Source organism: Equus przewalskii, chromosome 18 (assembly GCF_037783145.1).
Source record: "Equus przewalskii isolate Varuska chromosome 18, EquPr2, whole genome shotgun sequence".
Classification (NCBI taxonomy): domain Eukaryota; kingdom Metazoa; phylum Chordata; class Mammalia; order Perissodactyla; family Equidae; genus Equus; species Equus przewalskii.
In genome coordinates this window covers 8,481,400-8,495,735 of record NC_091848.1, presented here as the reverse complement: position 1 = coordinate 8,495,735, position 14,336 = coordinate 8,481,400, and the positions used below count along the sequence as shown (strand labels likewise).

At 34.8% G+C, this 14,336-nt stretch overlaps 1 protein-coding gene across 3 annotated transcripts in view; it reads left to right on the top strand.

Moving 5' to 3' along the window:
* BCHE (butyrylcholinesterase) overlaps window positions 1–14,336 on the top strand; it is a 65,584-nt gene that overhangs the window by 5,176 nt on the left and 46,072 nt on the right. For all 3 annotated transcript variants that reach the window (XM_008521813.2, XM_008521814.2, XM_008521815.2), the window contains exon 2: window positions 595–2,119. In XM_008521813.2, coding sequence (XP_008520035.1) covers window positions 595–2,119 — 1,525 coding nt within the window. The remainder of the gene's footprint in view (window positions 1–594; window positions 2,120–14,336) is intronic.

Sequence of the window (14,336 nt, the reverse complement as noted above, 5' to 3'; positions counted from 1 at the left end):
GTCCAAATTCTTTTCTGACCATAGACTGTATAAATTTTATCGAGGAAGAAACTACTAGGCAAAAAGGATCACAGAAGGACATGGAGACAGAAAAAGATGATAATAAAAGTCTAAGGATCCTTAAAAGTTCTTAAGAACCATTCACCCATGAATAGAAGTGTACATATTTCAGAGAATACATGAGCTTGTATTTCCTCCTCTAACCAACGTAGAAATTATATTTTGTCAACGTAAGTGGACAACCGCTTAATACCACTTTCTGTGGGGCTGTGTGTGCTAGAGAAGTATATATATTTATATACACCCCGCGGATAAACTTTCTCTTTAAAATACTAAATCTTCCTTACAAGCATTTGATAATGAATCTCTCCAAAGTGAAATAATTTATACTTTTCCATGTCACTTATTTATTTTCTACATTGAAAACTGAAATATCTCCAACCATTTTTTATGTTTTTATTCATAAGTGTTTATAGTGGTAGCAGATTTATTAGTTTTCATTATTTGTAGGATTAATAAGAACTATGATATTTTAGTCAAGTATAACGTTAGAAACATGAGGCTGTTAAAACTTCCTCCTCACCTCTCTTTCAGAAATCAGTATGCAGAGCTGGGGTACAATCATATGCATTCGAATTCTCTTGCGATTTCTTCTGCTCTGGGTGCTTATCGGGAAGTCACACACTGAAGAAGACATCATAATTACAACCAAGAACGGAAAAGTCAGAGGGATGAACTTGCCAGTTCTTGGTGGCACAGTAACAGCCTTTCTTGGGATTCCCTATGCACAGCCGCCTCTTGGTAGACTTCGATTCAAAAAGCCACAATCCTTGACTAAGTGGTCCAATATTTGGAATGCCACAAAATATGCCAATTCTTGCTATCAGAACACAGATCAAAGTTTCCCAGGCTTCCTTGGATCAGAGATGTGGAACCCAAACACTGAACTTAGTGAAGACTGTTTATATCTGAATGTGTGGATTCCAGCACCTAAACCAAAAAATGCTACTGTAATGATATGGATCTATGGTGGTGGTTTTCAAACTGGGACATCATCTTTGCCTGTTTATGATGGCAAGTTTCTGGCTCGGGTTGAAAGAGTTATTGTAGTTTCAATGAACTATAGAGTGGGTGCCCTAGGATTCTTAGCCTTATCAGAAAATCCTGAGGCACCAGGGAACATGGGCTTATTTGATCAACAGTTGGCACTTCAGTGGGTCCAAAAAAATATAGCAGCCTTTGGTGGTAATCCTAGAAGTGTAACTCTCTTTGGAGAAAGTGCAGGAGCAGCTTCAGTTAGCCTTCATTTACTTTCTCCTAGAAGCCAGCCTTTGTTTACCAGAGCCATTCTGCAAAGTGGATCCTCTAATGCCCCTTGGGCAGTAACATCTCTGTATGAAGCTAGGAACAGAACATTGACCCTAGCTAAACGTATGGGTTGCTCTAGGGACAATGAGACTGAGATGATCAAATGTCTTCGAGACAAAGATCCCCAGGAAATTCTTCTGAATGAAGTATTTGTTGTCCCCTATGATACTCTCTTGTCAGTAAACTTTGGTCCAACTGTGGATGGCGATTTTCTCACTGACATGCCAGATACACTACTCCAACTTGGACAGTTCAAAAGAACCCAGATCTTGGTGGGTGTTAATAAAGATGAAGGGACAGCATTTTTAGTATATGGGGCTCCTGGTTTCAGCAAAGATAACAACAGTATCATAACAAGAAAAGAATTTCAGGAGGGTTTAAAAATATTTTTTCCAAGAGTGAGTGAGTTTGGAAGAGAATCAATCCTTTTCCATTACATGGACTGGTTAGATGATCAGAGAGCCGAAAACTACAGAGAGGCCTTGGATGATGTTGTTGGGGATTACAATATCATATGCCCTGCCTTGGAGTTCACCAAAAAGTTCTCAGAATTGGGAAACGATGCCTTTTTCTACTATTTTGAACACCGATCGACCAAACTTCCTTGGCCAGAATGGATGGGAGTGATGCATGGTTACGAAATCGAATTTGTCTTTGGTTTACCTCTGGAAAGAAGAGTTAATTACACAAAAGCTGAGGAAATTTTGAGTAGATCCATTATGAAACGCTGGGCAAATTTTGCAAAATATGGGTAAGTGCCAATTTTTGTAATTGTTCTTTTTGGTCTTGCTTGTTTTGTTTTGTTTTGCTTAGCTTTGCTTAGTCTCTGGTGTAGCCTTCATTAAAGGCACAGAAATGTTTTAGTTATTTATTCTCTTTGTACCTTAAGCTAGTTTTATTTTTTTAATATGTAGTGAATATCGATTCCTTGCATCAGAGTGTTTAAAACAAATCATCAAAGAACTTTTTTGAAAAATATTTTATGATTTAATTTCCAAAATTCTGCAGAGTACTTTAACAAAGTTAGCCAAAGTTTGTATGGAAATGGACGTTTACCTTGAGAACTAAAATTACCGTGACCATGTTTTTTAACCTGAAAATTTTAGGAAAGAGTAGGAATATGTCTTCTCATGCTCTTAAACGGTGGTACAGTGGTACCTGATACATGAAGAAACACATTCTTGCTCAGGAAAATCAAAGGGCAAAATGGTGATGGGGTTACCCAAAATACAGAGGCTGCCAATTTGTCCATTTTTTTTCCCTACTAGGTTTGTTCAGATCTTTGAGGTAACTTGTGTAGGACCCGAGTTACAAGGGTCCTTATGTTTAGCTAAGCTGTTCCCTACGTGTGCAGTTAGATGGATGACGTCATATAATCAGAGACATTACAAAAGAGCATATTTTCCCTCGTGTGTTATAAATATTGTGATACCATGGCCTCAATAGTCAGAAGAAAATAATCTGTTACAATATGTTTTCATATTCGTATATTTGTATGTGTATAGAAAAATGGTTTTGGACCAGCCCAGTGGCACAGCGGTTAAGTGCTCACGTTCCGCTTTGGCAGCCTGGGGTTCTCAGTTCGGATCCTAGGTGTGGACATGGCACTGCTTGGCAAGCCACACAGTGGTAGGCGTCCCACATATAAAGTAGAGGAAGATGGACACGGATGTTAGGTCAGGGCCAGTCTTCCTCAGCAAAAAGAGGAGGATTGGCAGCAGTTAGTTCAGGGCTAATCTTCCTCAAAAAGAAAAAAGATTTTTTTTTTTCTATACATTGGAATAATTTATATCAATGAGAACACTTAAAAAGCAGAAATTTGGGCATCTACTTTCAAAAGGAGTGCTTACAGAAACTCACAAATTGATTGCCGCTTTACTCAATCTTTCATACTGTCTTTTATAATTGAAAAGAATGTTGAGAGTGATGCTGTTACTCTTTGGTCTTCTTTTCCATCCCCCATTTGGAATTCATTGCATTCCATGTTACTGTATGTATCGTTCTACAAAGTACTTGTATGAAAGAATTCTTCTCAAAATTTTTTAATACTTATCCATTGTGTATAAAGCTAAAATTCTTCTATCTGGCATTAAGAGGCCTCTATAATCTTCCTGCAACCCATATTGCCCAAGAACACCTGGCTGCTTGGTAGGCCAGTTATCTCTTGAATGCCAAAGGTTTCAAGCTTAGCTGCACCTTACAGGCTTGTTCTTGCTATGTGCCCTGTTGAGGACATTTACCTCTCTCCTTTGTTTTTGGTGAGGAAGATTGGTCCTGAGCTTACATCTGTTGTCAGTCTTCCTCTATTTTGTATGTGGGATGCCATCACAGCACGGCCCAATGAGCAGTATGTAGGTCTGCACCCAGGATCCGAACCCACAAACCATGGGCCACTGAAGCAGAATGTGCCCTTAACCACTATGCCACTGGGCCGGCCCCACCTCTCTCCTTTTTAAAGACACAAATCCCAATATTTTTTAAAGGTCCTCACCAACTAAATGTTTCATACAGCATATCTTTCATTCCTAGAGTTGTAATTGCTTCAGACCTCCTTTTCACTCTCTCAGAAGTTATTGATTGAGTTTTCTATCTGCTATCTTTCATTGTATGCCAAGCCTCCTAAACTAGACTAAACTAGCTTCTTGAAGGAGAAACTATCATTTTATTGGATACTCATTAAGGTACTACTGACATTGGTATATATCATACTTAACAAATATTTGATTAATGATTGAATGAGAACAAGTAAAAGCTAATATGAATAAAAAATATAATTGATTCAAGATCCATGGGCTATTATATTATCTGCCACCGTGCATTATCTTCTACCGTCTGAGCATCAGCCTAAATTTCTACTTAAGAAGGATCATCTTATTTCAGAGCTGCACTAAAATTGCTTATGTCTCATTCTGTTCTCTCTCCAAAGGCTATAGCCATAATAAATCATTTGAATATGTTTTTAATTCTTTCTTACAATTCTAGAGATTGTAAATAACTTAACGGGAAATATTTCCTAAAGTTACTGATGCCTGTTATTTTTAAAGGACTTCGTATTTTGCATATTGAAATCATCAAGGAATTTACATTTTCTCATGTCCCCATAGAGAACATTGAGAATCAGATGTGGTAAATATCTTGTTTATGATAGACAGACGGCAACAGATCAAAGAAGAAAGTCTTTGACACTTGATAGAATACTTTGTTTAATCTTAATCTGTTTCTATGATTAACATATGTTAATGGGAAATAAATGAAGGTTGACACATTTTAATTATACTGATAAATTCATATAAACAAGATTATAAACCATAAAGATTAAAGTACACTTTTTAAAGTAATTTAGTTGTAACAAGATGTCATGGCTAGTCATTTTAGCTGATAAGCTTCTTTACAGTCCATATTGGTATAGCTGAACAGAGAAATAATAATACATCATATGCGTTGAGAGTTGACTTGATGGCAAACCTAGTGTTAATCTCCTGGTGTCCATTGTCTTTTTTCAAAGTTTTTATTTTTATTTATTTATATATTTAAATTTACATATTTATTTATATTTACCTATAAATAAATATAGACACTTAGAATGGGCTAGTCAACTCCAATAGAAGGGATGTTGGTGTTAGATTTGGAATTCACCCACATTCGTTTGACCACAGACGTGATGTTCTAACTCTGTGGTTCTCGATCCAGGAAATCCTCCCTCTTCCCCCCAACCTGGGACATTGAATAATGTCGGGAGCTGTTCTTGAATGTCACACTAGAATGGGCACGCTACTAGCACAGTAGAGGCCAGGGATGCTGCTAAACATCCTACAATCCACAGGACAGCCCCCACAACACAGAAGTCTTCATTCCAAATGTCAATGATGTCAAGACTGATAAACGGCAGGTTTCTACTTCCACATAACCCAAAATGACACATTAAAACAGTAAAAAATGTAGAACCAGGAGTCATAATTATCCTTCAGAAAAATGTTTCCAAGTTTATGGTTCATAAAATGTTTTAATAAATTCTTCTCCTTCTTAAATAATAAATTTAGTGTATGTTGTATTTTTTGTTATGATTAAGTTCAAAATAATTTTGAATTTTTCTTGGTGATTTTTAATTTTGTCAATAGGTTGTTTAATAGTCTATAATTTAACTTCCAGATATTTGGATCCTTTCTGGATATCTTGTTGCGGATTTCTAATTTAATTCAGTTCTAGGCTGTACTCTGTAAGATTTTCCCTTTTGAAATATTTTGAGCGTCATTTTATGCCCCAGCCCCCAGCGTATGATGTGCATGGGGAATTCTTTTATGTGCTTTGGAAAGAATGCATGTTCTTCAGTTGTCTGCTATGGTGTTTTCTGTAAATTAATTAGTTCATGGTTGCTCAGGTCTTCTATTATTCTTCCTAATATTTTTGTCTACCTGTTTCAAACACTGAGAGAGGGGTATTAACATTTTCAACTATAATTGTGGTTTTATTTATTTCTCCATTTAGCTTTGCTAATTTTCCTTTTAGTGTTTTAAATATATGATATTAATTCCATGCACATTTAGGATTATGTATTCCGGATTAATTGGCTGTTTTATCATTATGAGATGTCTCTCTGTCCTGACGTTGGCTTTGTCTAATATGAAGATAGATACATCATTTCTTATTCTTATGATTACATCATACATTTAGTACTATCCTTTTATTCCAATTCACCTATATTTTTTAAAAACCTTTCCTTAAAGTTAGTGTGATTAATCCATTTGACATTTAATGTAATTATCAATGTTTTTGTTTAAGCCTACCATCTTATTATTTTTTAGTTTGTCCTTCCTATTGCTCCTTTGCAGCTTTTTTTTTTGCATTAATTGAATGCTTTTTATTATTTCATTTTATTTTTATATAGACATTTTAGTTTGTCTTTAACTTTTTTTCAGTGGCTATGTCAAGTCTAACAATTGTTTCTTTAACTTACAACAATCTGCTTAGAGTTAATACGGAACCACTTGGCAGTTTGCAACTGACATTTGCCAATTTCTTCACAATCCATGTTTCCCCTTTCCCATTTCACTCTTACTACTTCACAAATGTAAGAAATTAACAATACAGTTGCCTGCATTCTCCTCCATATTTCTATATTTTTGTCATATGTCTATACAATATATAATACAAAATCCCTCTTAATATATCATATGTTTTAAACAATTATATTTATGCAAATTTATAAAAGAAAAGAAAAAAATAATCTTTCATATTTACCCACATACTTACCTTTTCCAATGTTCTCTACTCTTTCCTGTTGATCCTAGTTTTCATCTGGTATAAATTCTCTTTATGCTGATGAACATCCTTTAGGATTTCTCATTGTGCAGATTGGCTAGTTACAAATTCCGTCAATTTTCTTTTATCTGAAAACACCTTTATTTTACTTCAATTGAAGGATACTTAAGAAGCTAAAATCTAATTTGATCTTTTCTTCTATTCCTTTCAATGGTTGAAAGCTGTGTTCCATTACCTTCTTTATCTCTTTAGATCTGATGTGAAATGCATCTCTATTCCTGATTTTTCCCCTGTATTCCATCCTTTTTTTTATTTTCCTCTGGTTGATTTCAAAATTTTCTCTTTTTTTTTTTATATTGTCCATGATGTTTCCAAGTGTGATTCTTTTTTTTTTTTTTTTTTTTTTTTTGGTCTAGGGTTCACTAAAATTCTTCTTGTTGGTTTTTTTTTTGAGGAAGATTAACCCCAAGTTAACGTCTGCTGCCAATCCTCCTCTTTTTGCTGAGGAAGAACAGCCCTGAGCTAACATCTGTGCCCATTTTCCTCTACTTTATATGTTTGATGCCTGCCACAGCATGACACACCTTGACAAGAGGTGTGTGTAGGTCCCCACCTGGCATCTGAACCTGCGAACCCTGGGCCCCGAAGCAGAATGTGCAAACTTATCCGCTACGCCACTGGGTCGGCCCCCTTGTTGATTTTTAATGTCACAGTTGAGAAATTTTATGTCAGTATTTTACTAAATATTCTTTATGCTCCATTCTCACCCTCTTCTCCTTCAAGAACTCCAATTATACATATATATTAGCCTATTTAATATTGTTCCACAGGTCACTAAGGTTCTGTTCACTTTTCTTCAGATTTACTTCTGTTCTTCAAATTAGATACTTTTTATTGATTTCTCTGCAAGCTCATTGACGCTTTCTTTTACCTTCTCCAATCTTTGGTTAACGCACCCAATGATTCTTTTTATTTCACTTATTTTAGTTTTCAGATCTAAAATTTCCTTTTCTTTTTTTTTAGTATTTTCATTTTTTTTTTGCTGATAGTCTCCCCTTGTTTCTTATTTAAATATATTATGCTTTAAGTTCTTAAACATATTGAAAATGGCTGCTTTAAGATTTTGTTTGCTCATCCAATATCTTGTTCATGGGATCAGTTTCTGTTTTTGTATTTCTTTGCATGCTTAGTAATTTTCAAATTTATACTAGACTTTGTGGGTGATATGCAGTATAAATTCCATATTATGTTATCCTCCTCTGAAGAATGTATGCTTCCACTGAAGAATGTTTTCTTACTTTACTAGGCAGTTCAATTTAGGGATGTTCATAGACTTGAATTTGTCTCAGATATGTATAGGCTTGGTTTTATATTTTGTTAGAGTGAATCCACACAAGGGTCAAGATATTTTATAGACTATGACTTGGCAAGACTTAAACTCTAAAGTCTGTTTTTACTGAGGATACTGCAAGTACTTGGTTTAAGTGTCTATTGGGGTGGGGATGGACTAGGTCTCCTTGTATTCTCTACTGCTGAAATATGGTCTTCCACTCAGCGGGACACAGAGTATCAATGAGGAATTAATAAGATGTAAACAAAGTGTTGGCAACATTATGATAGTTACTCACTCTCCAGCATTTCCCATCTCCTTTCTCTTCTCAGCCCTGCAGCATCTTCTCTCTGGCCAGCCTCTCATACTCTCATCCCATATATATTCAGCCCAGGTCTCAGCCAAAGATCTGCAAGGAACCCCTGCAGGGAATTCTAGCCCACTCCCTTTGCTAGACCCCTCTTTTCTGGAGTACTGCCACACAGATTCTAGTTTCTTCTATATCCCTGAATTGTTCTGTCTTTTAACCTCAGTGAAACTACTGTGCTCTGCTTCAGCTCAAGCTCTCTGCATCTTGGACAAGAAATTATCCTCATGTGAGTAACCACAGTAAACATGAACTCACCTTTGAGTCCCCCTTCTCTCAACTGTCATAGACTCATGCTGCCTATTATCCAGTTCCTGAAACTCATTGCCTTGGGGGTTTTTTTGGTCCATTATAAAATTTTTTTTTATGAAGGGAGGGTTAATCGAGTTTCAGTCGCTCTGTCATAGATGAAGATGAAAGCCCAACCTCTCCCCCATTTGTATTTTAAGAGAATCTTAACCTTTATATTTCCCATTCAGTTTATGAAACTTGTTTTTTCAGTTACTTTAAAAGATCTTATCAATTTCCAAGATATATAAAGAAACTTTTTAATTTGACTTCTTTGTAAAAATAAAGAAAACATTATTCTGTGATAGCAGTAAGTGGTATTCAGATTTGGTATCTTTATCTGCAATGTTTGAGATTCCTTATCAAATAGAAGGCACCGTGTAATTTATGCCTTTGCTAACTGAAATCACCACCTGTATGTCCTTTGCTTGCTCCTGCTTTTCCCTTAATCTCATCTCTCAAAATGAATTTGAAACCTTACCCAAATAGCACACAGTTCCATATGTGCCTTACATCCAATATCCTATAATAATATGTTGAAATATCAATATAACATATATATCCATCAATTATTCATCCAAGCAATAAATTGATGGCCAAAAAATTAAATTAACCAGCACTCAATGACACGTTTTCAGCCCTATCCTAGTGATACAAGAAATTTGTGAAATCAAACTCGATTTGTCAGAGACCAAAACAGCTAACAAAAGAAAATAAACCAAAATACAATTAGTAGCATAATGTAAGATAGAAGAGGATCATTATTCCAGGACCCCTCCAGTTGCCTCCTATTGTTGCAGATGACCTTTTGTTTACTACATCCTCTCTGGGTGCGATATTCCCAGCTACCCCAGTGTACACCTTCAAGGGGAGCCATTCGCAGTGCAGGTATACGATCCTCCCCGTTGTACATGACAGCCTTGGTGTGTCCAGTGTTAATCTTTCTATAGATCCTTTGTATATAAAACCTTAGGTAAGTTACTTAAAATTCCCTACTCTTTTTCCTTGTCTGTAAAGTGGGGGTATAAACATACCTCCCCTACTGACATGTTGAAGTATACTTTATCATTGACAGAGAATTCCATTCCTCCTTTTCACTAAAAAAATTTAATTTTTCCTCTACCAGGCATAAACTACTTTAATCTATTCTCATCTGAGGGTGAACTTGAAATCTCTCCCAAAATGTATGATTGTTTAGCTTCCTGGTTCAACATGAATTAATCAGCTATTTTCAAACAAAGAAAAGGCAGTTGAGGTGATTGTTGAGGCAGTTAACTTACTTTTGTCTTTTTGGTGATCATTTACTCATTCAGAGCCCATCTAAAGTAGTCAATGTTGCCTAACTCTTTTCTGCGAGAAATAAATGTTTTGACGCAAGTCACTTTTACTTTGTCCTATTTTGATATAATGAAACAGAAAGTTATTTAACAAAGTATTTGTAAGTAGCTTCACTGTAGCCTGCCTGCTGCTATTCTCACGTGTTTTATTTATTTATTATTTATTCTCTTTGATTGTAAGGAACTTTATCAGAGAAGGAACAACTTAGTAAATGGGAACAAAAATATATTGCTAAACTTTCAGTCCCATGGTTTACTGATCCATAAAAGATCAATAAGAACAATGTTTGACATTTGTACTGGGGAGCCAGCGTGCATTGAGAACAGATGAAATGCTAAGCTGTAATTTCTTAATGCATAAGAGTTTGTGAAATAAGTGGGACAATTTAAAATAGACATGCTACTGTGCACTAAATCGTAATTATAATCATCAGAAATTACAAATCTGCCAGATTTCTAAAGCAATGAACTTTGTTTCTGATTTATATATATTATATATATGTTATAAATATATAAATATTTTTATATCTGTATATATCCATGTATACACACACACTAAAGGATAGAGCCTGATATACATTGCTGGAACCTCATTACATTAGTAGGAATGCAATCAATAATAATGTATTTTCCAATGTTTGTAATTTGAAGTTGATTTAGTAATATTTAGTGTTTAGTAGGTACATTTCTATCTTGTTTACTTACATATGATAAAAAATAAAGTGATTGCAATAATATTTCAACCCCATTTATTTTTCAATTGGACGTGTTTTCTTTGCGTGTTCTTTTTTTCCTCTCCTGGAGTCATTTTATGTTTTCAAAAGCTCACAGAAAACCTGAGGGAAATTCAAAGTATAAGTGGAGAACTAGGGCTGAATAGGAATTTAGCATGCGTCTGCACTCATTATATGGAGTTTTTGTGCAAATCCCTCACCAAGAACTTAATTTTCAAATTATGCTTGAATTTATTTTTTATTATGTTTTTCAACTTAACAAAACAAATATTCTAGAACTTCAGTACAACACACTTCTTAATAAGCGATGTCTTAAATATACCAAAAGGTTAGTAGTTAAAGATAGTTTTAATGTGAATGATACCATTACACTGACAAGGTATGAAGTATATGGATTCTATTATTAGAATGAAAAAATGCCAAAATGATGACAGTATCCAACATTTTCTGAGGAGAAAAGTGTAGTCCATAGAAGAAAAGTGAATTGGAGCTGGTAGGTGACAGAACAAAGATTAACTATGACTCAGGACTATTAGCTTTCATTTCCCTGTATTACCCATTCCCCAGGCTGTCTTCACGCTGAATTATTGAAAGCAGTTATTAAATATGCTTAGGAAATGCATCTGATGGCAAACTTATGATTTTAACACGTTAGCATGCTGATACCTGCTTGGTCAATGTTACAGAGGTAAGGGCAGAGACCAGACTATAATTAGACATCGTGACATACAGAGACAAGTTCAAGTTTGTGAAAGACAGTCATCTGGCCATCTAGTCCAATTATTATCAGGCTTATAATTAGATTTTCTGACAGATAATAGTTCATACGGCTTCCAGAATGAAGAGAAAAATTCTTACCCTCTGATTCTATAATTATTTGTGGTATATTATCATAATTAACCTAACTGGAACATTTTGATGACTTTGCAAAGGGTCAGGGTTCATATCCCCTTGGATTTATTTTATTGCTATCATGACAGCATCAGTGTTCTATCACTTCAAAGTCTTTATCCCCCTTAGGAATTAGGTGAGAAATTACTCAGTAAGGAATAAAACAATAAATGTTAGCATCAGTGTTGCTATAAAGTACCTTAAGTTTAACAGATAGAATATAAATGTAGATTTAAAAAAAAGTGTATATATATGCATTCGTGCACCTTATTTGAAAAATAAGAATTATATAGGGGACAATTTACCATGTATGTAAGACCACCAGCAAAACCATTTCAAATGCAGCAATATTTTATCCTCAGGACAGTGGAATGAGAAGGATAAACCAGATTCCCCAAAGGACTACATCCATGAAGACAGTGATAAAACTAAAATGTGTTCAACTTAGTCTTTTGAAATACTTTACCACAGTGAAGTAGGGAAAAACTAATACTTCTGTAGTTTAAGGGGGCTCAGTATTCATGGTATCCATTTACTTAGAAATAACTTAATGTGATTTGTTCTCTATGTTTTGCTTTTGGAAAAATTATAATATTCAGTCCACTTATAAATCTTAAGTTCAGTCTGAAATTAAACTTAATCAATTATTTTTTTAAATCAAAGTCATACTTTCAGGAATGTACATATAAATGCAATACTTCAAAAGACTTGTCAGATACAAAAGGATAATTTTGAATTTCACAAAGTAACAAAATACAGTAACCAAATGTGACTTTAAATAGTTTACTGCATAGAATACTATGTTTTTCTGACTGTTGCGCAATCAGATATGACTAAACTGTTTTTGGTCAGAGTGATGAGTTCCTAAGAAATTATTTTTGCTCCAATTTTCCTTCCCAGTCAACAACACTAACTCAACCCTCTTTTTTACTTTGTATGTGTTAATATTTTCTCTGAACTCCTACATATTAGCATCTTAGGTGCAATTAACCTGCTGCAATGATCTATAGATTTATTAGAAATGAAATGTTAATGTTAACTTATCCATAGACCTCTGTTATGTAAAATCTAGTGATTATTTATCTTGTACAAATTAAGTTGACTTACTTTTGGTGTATCAGTCACTAAAAATTGATATCAAAATAATAGTTCTTTTGTGACTTGAGTTAAAATATTAATTATAAAAATATATTTTATCTAATAAACCATTACAAATTAAAATAACCCAATAATGTCACAAGTGTTAGAATTTCATGTTTTGCTTAAGCCATAAAACCAATCAATATCAGCTTTTGTTGGTTTGATAATGTTTCTAGAAGTATGAGAAATTACACATTTTATCAAACTCTTTGAAATAAAAATCTATGTTTTTTTTATAGAGCATTTGCTAATCATGTTATATTTGTTTGCATGGATGAGTTATATGCGATGGTGATTTGTTTATTCATTCTTCCATTTAGTCATTCAATAAATATATTTGAAAGTCTTTATGCACCAAGCCTTACCTATACCAAAATATACCCAGAGAAAGAGACAAAGAACTGAAAGGAAACAGTGTGTATGGGGGGAGGGGGCGGAGCGGGGTTAACAGAAAATCTCTACCTTCAGGATCCTTACAATCTAATAGAAGGAAAGAAAATAAACAAATAAATGTATTTTATATCTTACAGTGATCAAAGCTCTGAAAATCTATTAAGCATAGTGAGAGGCATAGAGCACGATGTGAGTGGGACATGCTATCTTTTGTAGCGTGGCCATGAAAAACCTCTGACAAAGTTCCTTTAGAGTGGAGTGACAGGGCTCATCATGTGGAAACCCAGGAGAAAAATACCATGGGGATATCTTGGGAAAAATTTCCTCAGAAGAGAAAGCAGCAAGGACCTACCCTATAAGTAAAGTATTTAGTATTTTGCAGGAACAGCAAGAAAGTTCATATCTTTGAGGAGTAAGTGGTAGAAGCTGTCAAGTCGGAGACATACAGAGGGTCAAGATCCATACGATTTGAAACTTTATAAGTGTTTGGAATCTATTCTGAGTGAAACGGCAAGCCATGAAAGATTTGGGGCAGCTGAGCGGCATAATTAGACTCAAACTTTATAAACATCTCTCTGACTGGTAGGTAAATAAGGGGGAAGCAGAGAGAAGATCTAGCAGGCTATTTTAGCAATCCAGCTAAGAATGATGGTGTCTTGGATTAAGTATAAGTGGAAAGAAATGGTCAGATTCAGGATAGACTTTGAAAGAATATCTGACAGGATTTATAGATTGGATGTGAGATATGAAAGAATAAGTGGAGACAGGATGCTCCAAGGTTTTTGACCTGAGCCTTCAGAGGAACAGAGGTACCATGTTCTGAGATAACCATGACTATGAGAGGATATGGTTGGGACTGTGTAGTCAAAAATGCTGTTTTAAATGTTTTAAGTTTAAGGTTCCTATTTTGCAGACATTTGGAGCAATCAAATAGCTAATCTGACATTGAAGTCTGAAATTCAAGGAAAGGTAGGGGTCACAGATAGAAATTTGGTATCTAACAGCATGAAGATGGTATTTAAAGCCATCAGACAGGATTATCTTATTTATGGAGGATGCAGATGTTTTAACACTCGAAGATTAGAGATTTGGAGGAAAAGAAACAAGCAGAGAGAATGAGTAAACAATGAGTTGGAAGGGCAACCAGAACAAGATATCTCCCCAAGACCAAATAAAGAAAGCATTTCAAGAAGGAAGTGAAAATCTGTATCAAATATAGGATGCGTATA